This window comes from Megascapheus bottae, chromosome 1 (genome assembly GCF_031878675.1).
Source record: "Megascapheus bottae isolate mThoBot1 chromosome 1, mThoBot2.hap1, whole genome shotgun sequence".
NCBI classification, from domain to species: Eukaryota; Metazoa; Chordata; class Mammalia; order Rodentia; family Geomyidae; genus Megascapheus; species Megascapheus bottae.
In genome coordinates this window covers 43258515-43271682 of record NC_143509.1, presented here as the reverse complement: position 1 = coordinate 43271682, position 13168 = coordinate 43258515, and the positions used below count along the sequence as shown (strand labels likewise).

The window sequence follows — 13168 nt, the reverse complement described above, 5'->3', positions numbered from 1 at the left end:
CTTAGCACTGAGCCTTTTGAATAGCTAGGATTCCTGAGTGTGAGATTTCAGTGCCTGGTGCAAACCTTTTTCCTGTCCCAGCACCCCACTCTACCTCTGGATACTCCCCTTAGTAATTAATTTACCATACTTTTCTCTGGGGATATTTAAGTATCCACTAGAAGTGGCATGTCTGGATGTCTATAAAACCAAATCAAACCTTGTTTGTTTTGTGCCAAGTAGAAAACTCCCTAGGGGCTGGGAGTGTGGCCTAGTGATAAAGTGTTTGCCTAGCATGCATGAAGCCCTGGGTTTGACTCCTAGGAACCACATACATAGAAAAAAAAGCCAGAAGTGGTGCTGTGGATCAAGTGGTAGAGCACTAGCCTTGAGAAGGCCCAAGGACAGTGCCTAGGCCCTGAATTCAAGCCCCAGGACTGGAATTTAAAAAAAAAAATGCCTAAGAGATGAGGTACATGCTTACAATCAAAGCAGTCTTAGCACGCAGAAGACGGAAGCAGAAAGATCTTCATCACAAGCTAATTCTGGGTTAAGCAATGAGCCCCTGAATGAAATGAAAAAGAAAAGTTGGGTGCTAGTGGCTCACATCTATAGTCCTAGCTACTGCGGGGGCTGAGCTCTGAGGATGGAGGTCAGCTAGCCCAGGCAGGTAAATCCGAGGCTCTTATCTACTTAGCCAGCAAAAAGCCAGAACTGGGGACATGGTTCAGGTCACTTGGGGCCAGCCTTTTGGGAGATGTGAGGAAATCAAGAGTAAGTACCCTAAGTTCAAGCCCTAGTACCTGTACCAAAGAAAACTACCTTTAGGAAGGACTCTACTCTCAGGTAATTGAGAACAGGTAGGGTTACTAGTCCTTGAGACTGTTTTCTTCTTAAGAATCAGGAGACCCAAACCAACACCCAAGTATGGCCCAAGACAGAAGGCCTCGGAAACACTTAGAAAATTCTACTCAACCAAGTAGTATAAGAAATCATGGGAGGGCCGGGAGTTTGGCCTAGCGGTAGAGTGCCTGCCTAGCATGCACGAAGACCCAAGTTCGATTCCTTAGTACCACATACTTAGAAAAAGTCAGAAGTGGTGTGGTGGCTCAGGGTAGAACACTACTAGCCTTGAGGAAAGTCCAAGGACAGTGCTCAGGACCTAAACTCAAGCACAGGTCTGGCAAAAAAAAAAAAGAAAAAGAAAAAAGAAATCATGGGAGGGCTGGGAATGTGATCTAGTGATAGAGTGTTTGCCTAGCATGCACAAAGACTGGGGTTCAATTCCTAGCCTTGAGAAAGTCCAAGGACAGTGCTCAAGCCTTGAGCACTGGGACTGGCAAAAAAGAAAAAGAAAAAGAAATCATGGGAAAGGCAGTCTTACCAGGTCCTCTCTCCCCTATGGCTCCGCATCAACACTTAACCACCAACTTTGTTCTACAGTTTATTGGGTTCATAACTGGACGAAGTCACACGTGTACAAAATGAAGCTCACACTATCCCAAAGCAGAGAAGGGATGGAGGGCTGGGGATCTGTTACTGGCCTTTGGGGAAGCTCCAAGGTGAGAGGCAGCCAACCCTCCCACTCCAGAGGAGTGGCCATGGGGGGGGGGAGGGGGACACGACTCCATCTGGCTTTGGTCACAGAACTCAGAGCCTGGCAAATGGCCAGGACAGATGGATGGAGGAGCAGGAGCCCCAGGAACTACCCTGCCCAGAAAGCTAAGGTACTGCCCTTCAGTCTCACTTTCAATGTCGTTGGTCCAGACCTAGACTCAGGGGCTGGCGTAAAGGGAAGGCAGCAAAGCAGTGGGGGAGGAGACACTGATGTGTGGTGGCCAGGGGAAGCTAGACCTGTGGAAGGAGTAGGTAGGGAGCTGGGCTAGTTGCCTACTGGCAGCTAGCAGCGGGTTTCATAAATGCCACTGCGGCCAATGTAGCGCACCCATTTGATGACATCGTGGTCGCTGTAGTTCAGCTTAGGCTCAAACACCTTCAAGTAGCGCACCTTGAGGCCAGAAGGGGCAAATGGCACCTGTGAAGAAAACAGTGCCAGTCAGGAATGGGGTTTCACAGCGGCTCTCTGCTGGCAAGTTGGAGTTCTTCTCTACCTCGTGTCCTACAAGTGTTTGAATAACCAGGATTCTGAAAGGTGCTGAGGGAGCTGGGTGTGATGTTTGTAAATGAAAGCATATTTAAGAACAGCAATCATCTTGGCTCTGAAGTCAGGCCCCTTGGCAATAACTCAAGTCAATTCCTTTAATCAGGAGGTGGCAAGAGCCAGAGTTACTTTAGGGAAGTACTTACCCTTCTCAATATATAGACTTGAAAGATAAGGTGGTCTAACATGCATAAAGCAGTCAACTACTAGTTCTATTTGAAAGGAAACCTGCTGGTCTACCTAGCATTCAAGCAATCTAAATATTTCTAAAGAAATGTGAAGCTGGGCACAGTGGCTTATGCGTGTAATCATAGCTAGTCAGGAGGTTGAGGTCTGAGGATTGCGGTTCAAACACAGCCCAGGAACTAAATTCCATGAGACTCTTATCTCCAATTAATAACCTTTAGAAAACAAGAAGTGGTATTGTGGCTCCAGGGGTAGGGTGGTAACCTTGAGCTGAAGAGCTCAGGGTCAGCGCCCAGGCCCAGAGTTCAAGCCCCATGAAAGAAAAAAAAGTTGTGACAAGCCAAAGGAAGTCAAAAGATTTGTCAGTGTGAATAGCAACTTCTTTTTTTCCTTTTCTTCCTCTTCCTCTTCACCTTCCTCCTCCTCCTCCTCCTCCTCCTCCTCTTCCTCCTTCCTCCAGTATTCTCAGTGGCTTTTCTTTTTCTTCTTTTTTTTTATATCTCTACCACTTGAGTAATGCCTCCTCTTCTGGCTTTTTGATGGTTAATTCTCCAAATAAGAGTCTCATGGAGTTGTCTTCCCAGACTGGCTTTGAACTGTGATACACAGATCTTATCTTCCTAAGTAACTAGGATTTTAGGCCATGAGCTAGTAGTGCTCTACAAACAGTTAAAGTTAAATGAATTGAAGGTCTGAGCACTAGTCTCACACCTGTAATTTGTAATCCTAGCTACTCAAGAGGATGAGTTCTAAGACTTGTGGTTTGAAGCCAGCGCAGGCAGGAAAAGTCCATGAGACATTTTTTTTTTTTCTTTTTTGGCAGTCTTGGGGCTTAATCTTAGGGCCTAAGTACTCTCCTTAAGCTTTCTCAAGGCTAGCACTCTACCTGAGTCACAGCATCACTTCCAGCTTTTTCTGTGTATGTGATATTAAGGAATCGGACCCAGGGCTTCAATGCATGCTAGGCAAGCCACACTAGGCCACACTCCCGGCTTCCATGAGACGTTTTTATCTCCAATTATCTACCAAAACAGCAGGAAGTACAGTTGTGGCTCAAGTGCTATAGAGTGCCAGCCTTGAGCAAAAATCTCAAGGACAGTGTCCAGGCATTGAGTTCAAGCTCCAGGAACAACACAGGAAAAAAATAAAAGGTGGGGGGGAGCCTGAAGAAAGAATAGTTAGGAATTAAAACCATTTCCATGCTTTCTAGGCTTCAGTTTGGTCATCTCTTAAGAAACAGAGGTTATCTGACGACCTCTTAGGTCTTTTCCAGCACACCCTGCCACAACGGTTAGGCCCTTTCTTTACCATACCTCAAAGTTCATAGAAATGGGAGGTCGAGCCCATTTCTTCTTGTCATTGGTGGGTAGAAGCTCAATCTCTGCACTGATTTGCGATTCCTTCATGCCAGCCATGCGCTTGATTCTGGGAACACAAGGGGAATGGGTAACAAGTGCTTAGGTCACTTTCAGAGTAGTCTTGTACATTTTAAGCACAAAGAAATACCCAGGAGTGTGTAAGAAGACAAGGAAAAATGGCCAGAATTTTGATAACCACTTGCTATGAAACCTTAGGTCTGCTAACTCCTGTAGCTCTTAGGGCTGCAGTTTCTGCTTAGATAGGTGAGCTATCCCTTGCTTTCAGGTATATTACAAGAAAGGGTAAGTGGGAAATATTACAGCCTCTTGAAAAACCCAGTTATTTTTCGAGCCAGCAGGCATATGACAGCACATATGAAGGTGACAGTGCAAGCCAAGGACCCGGCGAAGCAAGCACACTTCTCCTGCTCCCTAACCCACACACTTAAAATTCAGTAAGGTATGCTACATTATCTTGAGCCCAGCTGAAAGCCTTGAAGTAAAGACTCACTTCCACACAATGGCGTTCTCGCTGGCCTTGTACTTGGCCTTCCCCTTCATGCAGATTACCTGCACCCCGCTTGTATTCAGTGGAGTTGGGATTCTCACCTAGGAATGACAGTTGTCAGGGAACTTTGTTAAATGACCCAATAGAGCTGCCTTTATTTCTACTGACAAGTTATCCCTCCCCAAGTCTCATGTCCTCACCTCAATCTTCTGGGCTAGGAGTGAAGGCTTGAAGTTGGACTTGATGACCACCTTGACTTCTAGTTTGGTGCGCCCTACTTCCCGCACGAGTGGAATCACCCGGAAAGGAAGGATGATGTCCTTGGTGGTACGATACCTTTGGAGATAGACAAAGTTGACATGGCAGCATTTGTCCTCTTTTCCACCTTTCTCCCACCTGCCAGCAGTACACATTGCCTCCCCACACCCCAATGGCACCTCATGAGCTCAAACTCTCCATCTGGTGGGATGAAGCTGATACTTCGTTCAGAGTCAAACTTGCTGAGTCTCACACACTGGTGGAAGGTGCAGTCATCAATGGCAATCGATTGCTTCCCACTACAAGCACAAACAAAAACATTCTCCTCATTTGTACAGGAGTTGTAGGTGGCAGGCTGGGATGCCACTCCACTCCCAGCCCCTTAGCGTATGGAAAGCTGCCAAAATACAGCTTTCTGACTTGGGAAGTCTCTGTCCCACAGTTCAGGATAAGATAGCTCTTTCAAGGTCACCATCATCTTTTGAGATCCCTGCTGCGAGAGACTGGTGTTTTAGGCATGGAGCAGAGATTATGGGTGAGACCAAACAAAAGGGCTTGCTAAGGGTAGTAGACTAATGAAAATCCTTCCATCTCTCTTGTGATGCTGAGAACAACCAGCCAAACACACCCTCTGGAGTTTTAAATTCCACTAGGTAGTTCAGAAGGCACCTATTGTCATTAAAACCGCAAGAAATGCCCCAACGCCTGCCCATTCTTTCCCTCCAGCTCTCCTGACATAGGTACCTCTTGCTTGTTTCATCAGCTGTGCCTTTGCCCTGCTTTTCAATGACAATTTTGTCATTCATCCCAAACTTGCACTCAGGCATGCCACTCAAGTAGCTCTTCATCACCACCCGGCCGGACACATGAGCACTCAGCACCTGCCCTGGAGACAGAACAAACAGAAGCAGCTAGGTAGGCAGGCTCAGAATCCTGCCTGGGCCCCCCTCTGCCTTCAGAACAAGACTTACCCTGTGGGGACATGAGCAGGTTTACACTCTCCAGAACATCCAGGAAGAGTTCATTCCGGCGATACTTGATGCCTTCTCGTCGCCAGCCAATCTGCCCAGTTACTTGGCTGGTGATCTGGGACTGCTCTTCTTTTGTCTACAGGTGTAAAGAGACAAGCAGCAATGGTCTCGTTCATCCCTCCTTTCAATCACTCTGTCTCTCCCAACTCCATTCTCATCCCACCTGGTTCTGGTCTTCATCTTGGAACCCATCCTTCCCTATAAGACTCATGGGGCAGGGTGTGGAGAAAATAGCAAACTCAAGTGTGGAAGCCAAGGGAATACTTACCTGATGCTGGAGGTGGCAGGGCCAATAGGGATCCCACAGGAAGCAACAGGAGAGGCAGTAAAGAAGGAAGAAAAGAAGGCTTAGATCCCAAAGGAGAGGCTTTATGTTCTCTTAAGGAACACCAAGCCTCCATGCAGCCCCCACCCTTCTCCCCCCCCCCCCCCCCCCCCCCCCCGTGCAGAGAAAATTGCTTAAGCTGTATTTATGGTAAGAGAAATGCTGAACTCAGCTGCTCCTGGGATGAGAGGGCCACAGAGGGAAAAACAAGCCTGCAGCCATGGCAGAAGGCTCAGGCTAGCACTTCCTGTCAAGGGCAGGCTCATGAGGGAAGCTGGTCTTCACCCAGTCTGTTGTGTGTACAAATCTGATACCTGACTCTTGATGCCCTGCTGGGTGATAAAGGTTTTCAGTGCGCCTGTCTCCGAGTTCTGTGGATAGCCAAAGTCGAGGATCTCTGCAACAGGAAGGGAACCATAAACCCTTGGATAAAACCCAAGGTTCCCAAGAACAAAGGGACAAAAGGTGCATGGTCTCCTGATACATGGGTATTAGATCTAAATAATACAAAGTGATGACTAAACAGAAAGAATGAGAAAGAGAGAATAACTGAATCTCTAGCAGAGGGAAGAAATGTGCCTAACAGCTGAACTGGAAGAAATGGTTTCATTGCCAGTATTCAAAGAGTTAAACCTTTTCTTCTATGTAAGTATAGAGATTTTCATAGATTCCAACATATATAAATTTTATAGACTAGAATGATGATGCTTAGTATTATAATAGTAAAATAAGTGAATGTGATAATTGCTAAGAATATGTCATAGTACTGTAAAATATATGTAAGCACTTAATTGTAACAATAAACAAATAAACAAAACAAAACAAAAAGCCCAAGGCTCCCTCATTCCATCTTTCCTCAAGCCTGGCCTGTCTGGCTGGGATAGCTCCTGTTCCAAAATTGCATCAGGGTCTTTCAATTTTTGCAACATTTACTCTGTGATTTGAACTTTCTAAAAACAGTCAAAATGTATGATTTTTCTCAGAGAAATCACAGAAAGACACGTGATGAATAAGAGTTGAAGAAACCTCAAGCTCTAATTTTCTCTAGAAAACAGATGTTGGGAAAGATAAAGGACCTAGAGAGGAATAAGGAAACAGTGTGCCCCAAGAGATTGTTACGACCTTCTTTCCCCTAAGCACTGAAATAGCTGTTGGAATGAAAAGTGAGAACAGTCATGGAACTAAGGCCCAAAACAGGGCCATAAACTAAGGCCAAGGAAGCTCAGGAACTAAACCAAGTTAGGTTCCAGCTCTGAGAGAGGCCATAACTCTCCTACTCCCACTAGCTGGCCTATTTTCTGTGTTCCACTTCAGAGCAGCTTTTAGGTGTTGACCATAACTGGCCTTCTCAGGTGCATGGAGATCCCAAGTGTAGAGACCAGATATTCAGGAAACAAAGTTCTGAGTGTGCTGAGTGAGACCTCAGATCTGTGCCTGCTTCTGGGCCCCACCCCACCAGCCACCATGCCTTCCTCACCATCCAGCAGCTCGTATATGAGCACAAAATTGTTCTTGATGTTTTCCTCACTGATCTTGCCAAAGTAGGCAGCCATTACGTCACACATCTTATAGAGGAACTCGAAGACCATGGCAGCATTGACATTCTGCTTGGTGACAGCTGCCAGCCAGATGTTCGACCGCTTAACATGGAAGAAGCTGGTGCGAGCGATGTTGGTGACAGGGCTGCGCACCTGCTGCCGCGCATGGATAACATTGACACGAAAGGCATCCACTGCATTCCTCCTGAGGGAAGAGAAGGGCACACAGAGGCTGCTCAGCACCCTCACCATATGGGAAACAACACAAGCACCAATAGCCCCACCCTCCACACTGCTAAAATCTGACACTCACTGGAAACCACTAGGGTGGTTGGTTCCCTTCTTATGGCTTCCAATGCAAACACTGAAGGAGTGCTTGACTGGTGTCTGAAAGCCATTGGAAATAGGGAAGTCAAGTAGCAATGACATGAAACTTCAGTAAAATGACGTCCCTGAAGGATAGAGACTCCCCCAAGCCTGGCCCCAACCTCCCAGGTATATTCTATTGCCACCTTGGTAGCATCCCAGCCCAGAAAAGGGTACTAGGGAGCCCACTGGTGGGCAAGCCACCTCCTCTGCAAGTTAGACACAGCTAGCCTGACTTCAGAGAAGGCCCTGATCTACAGGGAGAGAAGTACCATGGAGCCATGGAGCTGTGCTGCCCATTCTTGTCCAGGATCCAAATTTAGGGCAAGTTCAGGGAATAAAAAAGGATGATGAAAAACGATCGATGGGAGCAGGGCCCTCCACCCACATGTACCTGGGTGGCAGCTTGATAGGCTGCTTACCTATTGCTACGGCAGCCAATGAGATGGGATGAGAGAAATGACGCCAGCAAGAAGAGGAAAGTGACAGCAACAAGAGAGAGGGTTAGACACACAACACACCAGGGAGGGCAGCATACGCTATGAGGTAGAAGCAGACAAGTCAAGCAGGAGGTGGAGAGCACAGCAAGACATGCAATGGTGTGTGCCCAGGCTGTGGCTAAACCAGGTCCACCCAAGGCAGAAGGAGCCAGCCAAGTTCAAGAAGGCAAGGCACTGTCACAAATCTAGCTTAGCCTTATTGCCAACCAATGGACAAACAGCCACAAAGGCCAGGCCAAGCCAGCTCATCAGCCAGGGAGCCAAGGAGCTAGGGGCACTCCCAATCAGGCCAATCAGGTAACTATCTCTTAGAGGCCTTAGAGGAAGAAAAACAGCATACACTAGAGAAGCCTAATCTCATTATGCTAGCTGCTGAGGCTAGAATAGGTCTCAAAGTCATGAAAGAACCATAGTGTACTAGATGGGGCAAGGAGAAGTACGACTATGTAGTTTACTGGATCCAGGACATGGAGCTCTCTAGGTCTATGTGGATGACCGGAAGGGGCATCATTGACTCTCTGCCCTCCAATGATCCAGGGGAACTGAAAAGAGCTGAGTCAGCAGCCTCACTTCTGAGAAAGGGAGTGGAGGATTCAGCAGCCTCCAAAGGCTTTACGTGAATCCAGTGGTTCGTCAATGTGAGAAGGGCTTTGGAACAAGACTTAGATGGATCAGTACCTTCAGCCCTGCATGAACTCATCTCCTATAAGGAGGAATCAACCTACCGAGGCAAAAGCAACCAGGCCTGTAACTAAGGGGCACAGGAGACAGGAAGGGCAGGATTTCCTAAAATTGTAGGGGGGAGGGAATCATTCCATAGGTCATTCTGGAAGTCTAGCAGGTAGCATACAGACTGCTAGGCCAATGCCACCAGTCCTAATGGGAACCAGGCTGAACTCCATGCTAGGGCTGAGGGGCTGTAGTGGTAGGGACACAGCTGGCTCAGTCAGGGGACTCACCCGATATCATCTCTGTAGACCCGGGAGATAAGCACCTCCCCTTTGTGATTATAGATGAATAAGCCTCCAATCATGGCGGCAGCTCAGTCTCCTCGGCCCATTTCTCTGAGAACAGACCTAGGACAGGCAGGGGCAGAGTAAGTCAAGACTTGAGAACCCCTGTCAATGTCCCCTGTGGGGCTTTGCAGGTCACTGGTTTACTTTTTGTCCTGACTCAACGCTCTAGCAAGTGACCCTTCGGACCCCAGAGGCAAGCTCCTCCTTCTCTCAGCCAGGGTCCAGTTCCTGTTTATCCCACACAGGAGGGGAGAAGGAATCTGAAAGCCTTGGGGCTCAGGATCCTAAGGCCATTTTGACCCTCCTCCCTTTTGTGCAGCTGAGTCAGAGAATAACCCCGCCTCCACCCTTCACAGAGCTGAGCTCAGCAAGGATTCTTTTTGGGCCCCCTCCTGTGTACTCAGGCTCTAACCAGTGAGTCAGTCACAGGGAAGGCTAGCCAGCGGCGCTGGGAATGGCGGTAGGAATTACCCCTGCTGGCTCAGGTCAGGGGCCCCATAGGCACAACCTTTAGAACACCAGTCTCTCAGGCTTCACTACCCTACTCCGAAGGCAGCTGGGCCTGATTCTCCAGAAGTCTACACATTCCAGGAAAGGGTGTGCAGGATGGGGTGAGGGGAGAGAAGAGAGGCCTCAGGCCCTGACATAGACTCAGGAATGTGGCCTAAGCCAGCACATCTTTCCAGGCAGCCAGATAAGCAAAAGAGCAGAGTTCAAGGAAGGTTCCAGTGGTGGTGAGCTAGTTATTTCTGACCACCACCTTTCAGAGAGTACTGGATTACAGTAAAAATGAGTTTGTCTAAGTTTATAAAATTAATATATTCTTCCAGGGGCCAAGAGTTTGGCCTACTGGCAGAGCGCTTGACTCAAATGCACAGAGACCTAGGCTCCATTCCTCAGTACCACATACATAGAAAAAGCCGGAAGTGGGACCAGGAGTTTGGCCTAGTGGTGAGAGTGCTTGCCTAGCATGCATGAAGACCCGGGTTCAATTCCTTGGGATCACATACAGAGAAAAGGCCGGAAGTGGTGCTGTGGCCCAAGTGGTAGAGCTCTAGCTTTGAGAAAGCCCAAGGACAGTGCTCAGGCGCTTAGTTCAAGGCCCAGGATTGGGAAAAAAAAAAAATTGATAGATTCTTTCAGCAAAAATTGACTCCAGATCCACACACAACTCATTTCTGGACTGAGTGCTCAGAAACAAGGGGATAGAGTATGTCTGAATGCCTGGGTTAACTAATTTTAGACTGTTTGAGAAAAGGAGCTAATTTGGCTCTAGATTTCCTGGATTAACCATAGTATTAAAATTTCACAAGGGGTAGTTTAGCAGATTTTCCTAAGCTGGAAAATACAACCCTTTACTGTGAAGGTCACTGTCACTGAGACCAGTGAAATCTCTCAAGGCAGTGGACACATTCCTATCCCCCAGTCCCAAAAAAGCTAGGAAAGGAAATGCAAAATGGAGAGAGAGCTCTGGGCAAATGACCAAGTCCACAGGTATCAAGAAGTAGGTAGGTCAGGGCACCAGAAGTAGTGGTGGGGCGCTGGCCAAGAATAAAATGCTGAAAGACTGGCAGGAACTGCCGGCTGGGTTAGGCCCCTAGCAGCAACCAGAACTGGTGGGGGGGCCTCTACAGGAAAGAGGTTCTCCTGTGGCAAGAGCTAGGGATTTGAGGAAGAAAGAAATGGAAGAGACTGACAATGGAAATAAGGCGACACGGGGGCCGGAGGCCTACTTCGTGGTTCCGGGGCAGAAGCATGAGGGGATGGTGGTCTTTTCGCTAGGGTGGGGGTTGGAAGGAGACATCTTGGGAGGAGATGTTGCCTTGGGTGCGCGGCTGTCACCGTGTGAGGGTGAGGAAGCACAGGGTACCTCTGCACTGGGAGGACGATCTGTACTATCTAAGATTTGTCATCATCCCAAAATCGGCACAAGAGGGTGTCAGGGTCCTGGCAGCCGGGGGGTATGGTCTTCTACCCCGAGGCCAGGCGTCGAGGTCTGGGGCTTGTCACGATCCTGGAAAGGGATCGCCGCGAGGCGTCACTGCTGGGGAGGATCCCCGCCGGTCCCCGTCTCGAGGACGCTCGGCGGGGCAGGCCAGGCGGAGGGCGTCGCTCCGCGCTCGTCCAGCAGCCGCGCCCAGGGCGCCCCCGCCCAGCCGTCAGCTCCCCGCCGGGTCTGAAGGCTGAGGCCACTCCCGGGTGTGGGCAGCTTCCTACCCAGCTCAGTGCAGGCAAGGGCAGAGCTGGGAGGTAGGTAGGGCGGGCGATCTACGGCCTCCCCTCCCACCCTGTAGGTCACATCCCCAGCTCACCTGGCGTCCTAGGCCCACTACTCAGCCAGCCCGGCCACTTTCCGGATCCCAAGATGTCCGACCGCCCCCTTGCTCGCCTGCCCGCTGCCTCGGCTTTCACTGCAGTGCCTTGGCCCCGCCCCGGCCTCAGCTGCGCCTGCGCACTGGTCTCCCGCTCCCACTACAAATCCCACAAGACCCTGCGGCCTTTTCGCTGTCAATTCTGAGCGCCCTAGATTTAGCAAAACTACAACTACCGACTGCCTTTGAGAGATAGCTCCCGCCCTCGGGGCGAGGGTGGAGTGGGGTGGGGGTGGGGAGACGTGACCTCAGCACGCCTTACTCAAACCCACGCCCCTGCGCTCACTGTCCCACCTACTACGCTTTCCTTGCGCAGCATTGCGCGTTGTGTAGTCTCTCAGTCCCTTGGGTCAGTGGTTCAGAGTCTTAGTGAATTCGTTTGCTGAAATTGGTAAACTTTGAAAATGTTATAAGCCTTTCGATTTCAGAGTCCTGGGACTGGCTATCCTCACTTTACCAACTATCACCCATATTAGCAGAAGTGCTAGTTCTGAACTTACTGCTTTGTAACACCACCGATTATTTTCTTATTTATTTGTTCCAGACATCAGCATTATCTGAAGATTAAGATCCAGGAAGAGGCCAGGCCGGGAGTTTGGCCTAGTGGTTAAAGTGCTTGTCTAGCATGCATGAAGACCCAGGTTTGATTCCTCGGTACCACATACATAGAAAAAGCTGGAAGTGGTGCTGTGGCTCAAGTGGTAGAGCTCTAGCTTGAGAAAGCCCAAGAACAGTGCTCAGTCCCTGAGTTCAAGCGCCAGGATTGGCAATAAATATTAAAAAAAAAAAAATCCAAGAAAACGAACGAGGTTAGCAAGGGCGTAGATTGATTCTTGCTAGAAATCGATTAAAACTCAAAAAATGTGGGCCGGGAGTTTTGCCTAGTGGTAGAGTGCTTGCCTAGCATGCATGAAGACCCAGGCTTGATTTCTTGGTACCACATACACAGAAAAAGACAGAGGTGGTGCTGTGGCTCAAGTGGTAGGGCAGTAGTCTTGAGAAAGGACAGTGCTCAGGCCCTGAGTTCAAGCCCCAGGACTGGCAAAAATAAAATCAAACAACCTCAAAAAAATGTATCACTGCTCTCCTCAGCAATACTTGTGACTGTATGTGCCCTCTAGTACAAATATTTCTTAAGAAAGTGGTAGGTGTCGCAGGAGGCTGAGATCTGAGGATCTCGGTTCAAAGCCAGCCGGGACACTGAAGATTATGAGACTCTTATTTTCAATTAATCACTAGAAAACAGGAAGTGGTGCTGTGACTTGAGGAGTAGGGCTGAGCTGAAGAGCTCAGGCACAGTATCTAGGCCCAGAGTCCAAGGCCCACAACTGACAAAAAAGAAAAGAAAATGGTAGGTGTTCAAGAAAGAAAGAAAATGGTTGATAAGCTGAATTTAGCTGGATATAATTTTCACATTCAGGCACAGAAGAGGCAGCAAGGCCAAGCTTCAAACATGTAAGGCCCGACAGGTTCTTCCAGGACCTGAAGAAAACTGGTTGGCTCTTCTTTGCATAGGAAGAAATGTCTTGTTCTTTGGGCAGGTCTCAGGATCATCATGGAAGCAAGGAAG

At 48.6% G+C, this 13168-nt stretch overlaps 1 protein-coding gene across 1 annotated transcript; it reads right to left on the bottom strand.

The window, feature by feature from the left end:
* Positions 1-1410: 1410 nt before the first annotated feature.
* On the bottom strand, positions 1411-11649 carry Ap2m1 (adaptor related protein complex 2 subunit mu 1). Its single transcript, XM_090343067.1, has 12 exons — positions 11539-11649; positions 9170-9286; positions 7284-7549; positions 6121-6203; positions 5750-5755; positions 5422-5557; positions 5195-5336; positions 4630-4749; positions 4393-4528; positions 4196-4293; positions 3640-3751; positions 1411-2014 (listed from the first exon to the last, which is right to left on the bottom strand). The coding sequence occupies exons 2-12, from the start codon at positions 9241-9243 to the stop codon at positions 1880-1882; spliced, it is 1308 nt and encodes a 435-aa protein (XP_090199193.1). The 5' UTR covers positions 9244-9286; positions 11539-11649; the 3' UTR covers positions 1411-1879.
* Positions 11650-13168: the final 1519 nt, after the last annotated feature.

Excerpts from the sequence above, each read along its gene's own strand:
- Ap2m1 (XM_090343067.1), bottom strand. The coding sequence starts at position 9,243 with ATGATTGGAGGCTTATTCATCTATAATCACAAAGGGGAGGTGCTTATC. Across the intron at positions 5,337-5,421 it reads CCTGCTCATGTCCCCACAGG|GGCAGGTGCTGAGTGCTCAT; the intron begins GTAAGTCTTGTT and ends TTCTGTCTCCAG. Across the intron at positions 4,750-5,194 it reads GCTGATGAAACAAGCAAGAG|TGGGAAGCAATCGATTGCCA; the intron begins GTACCTATGTCA and ends TTGTGCTTGTAG.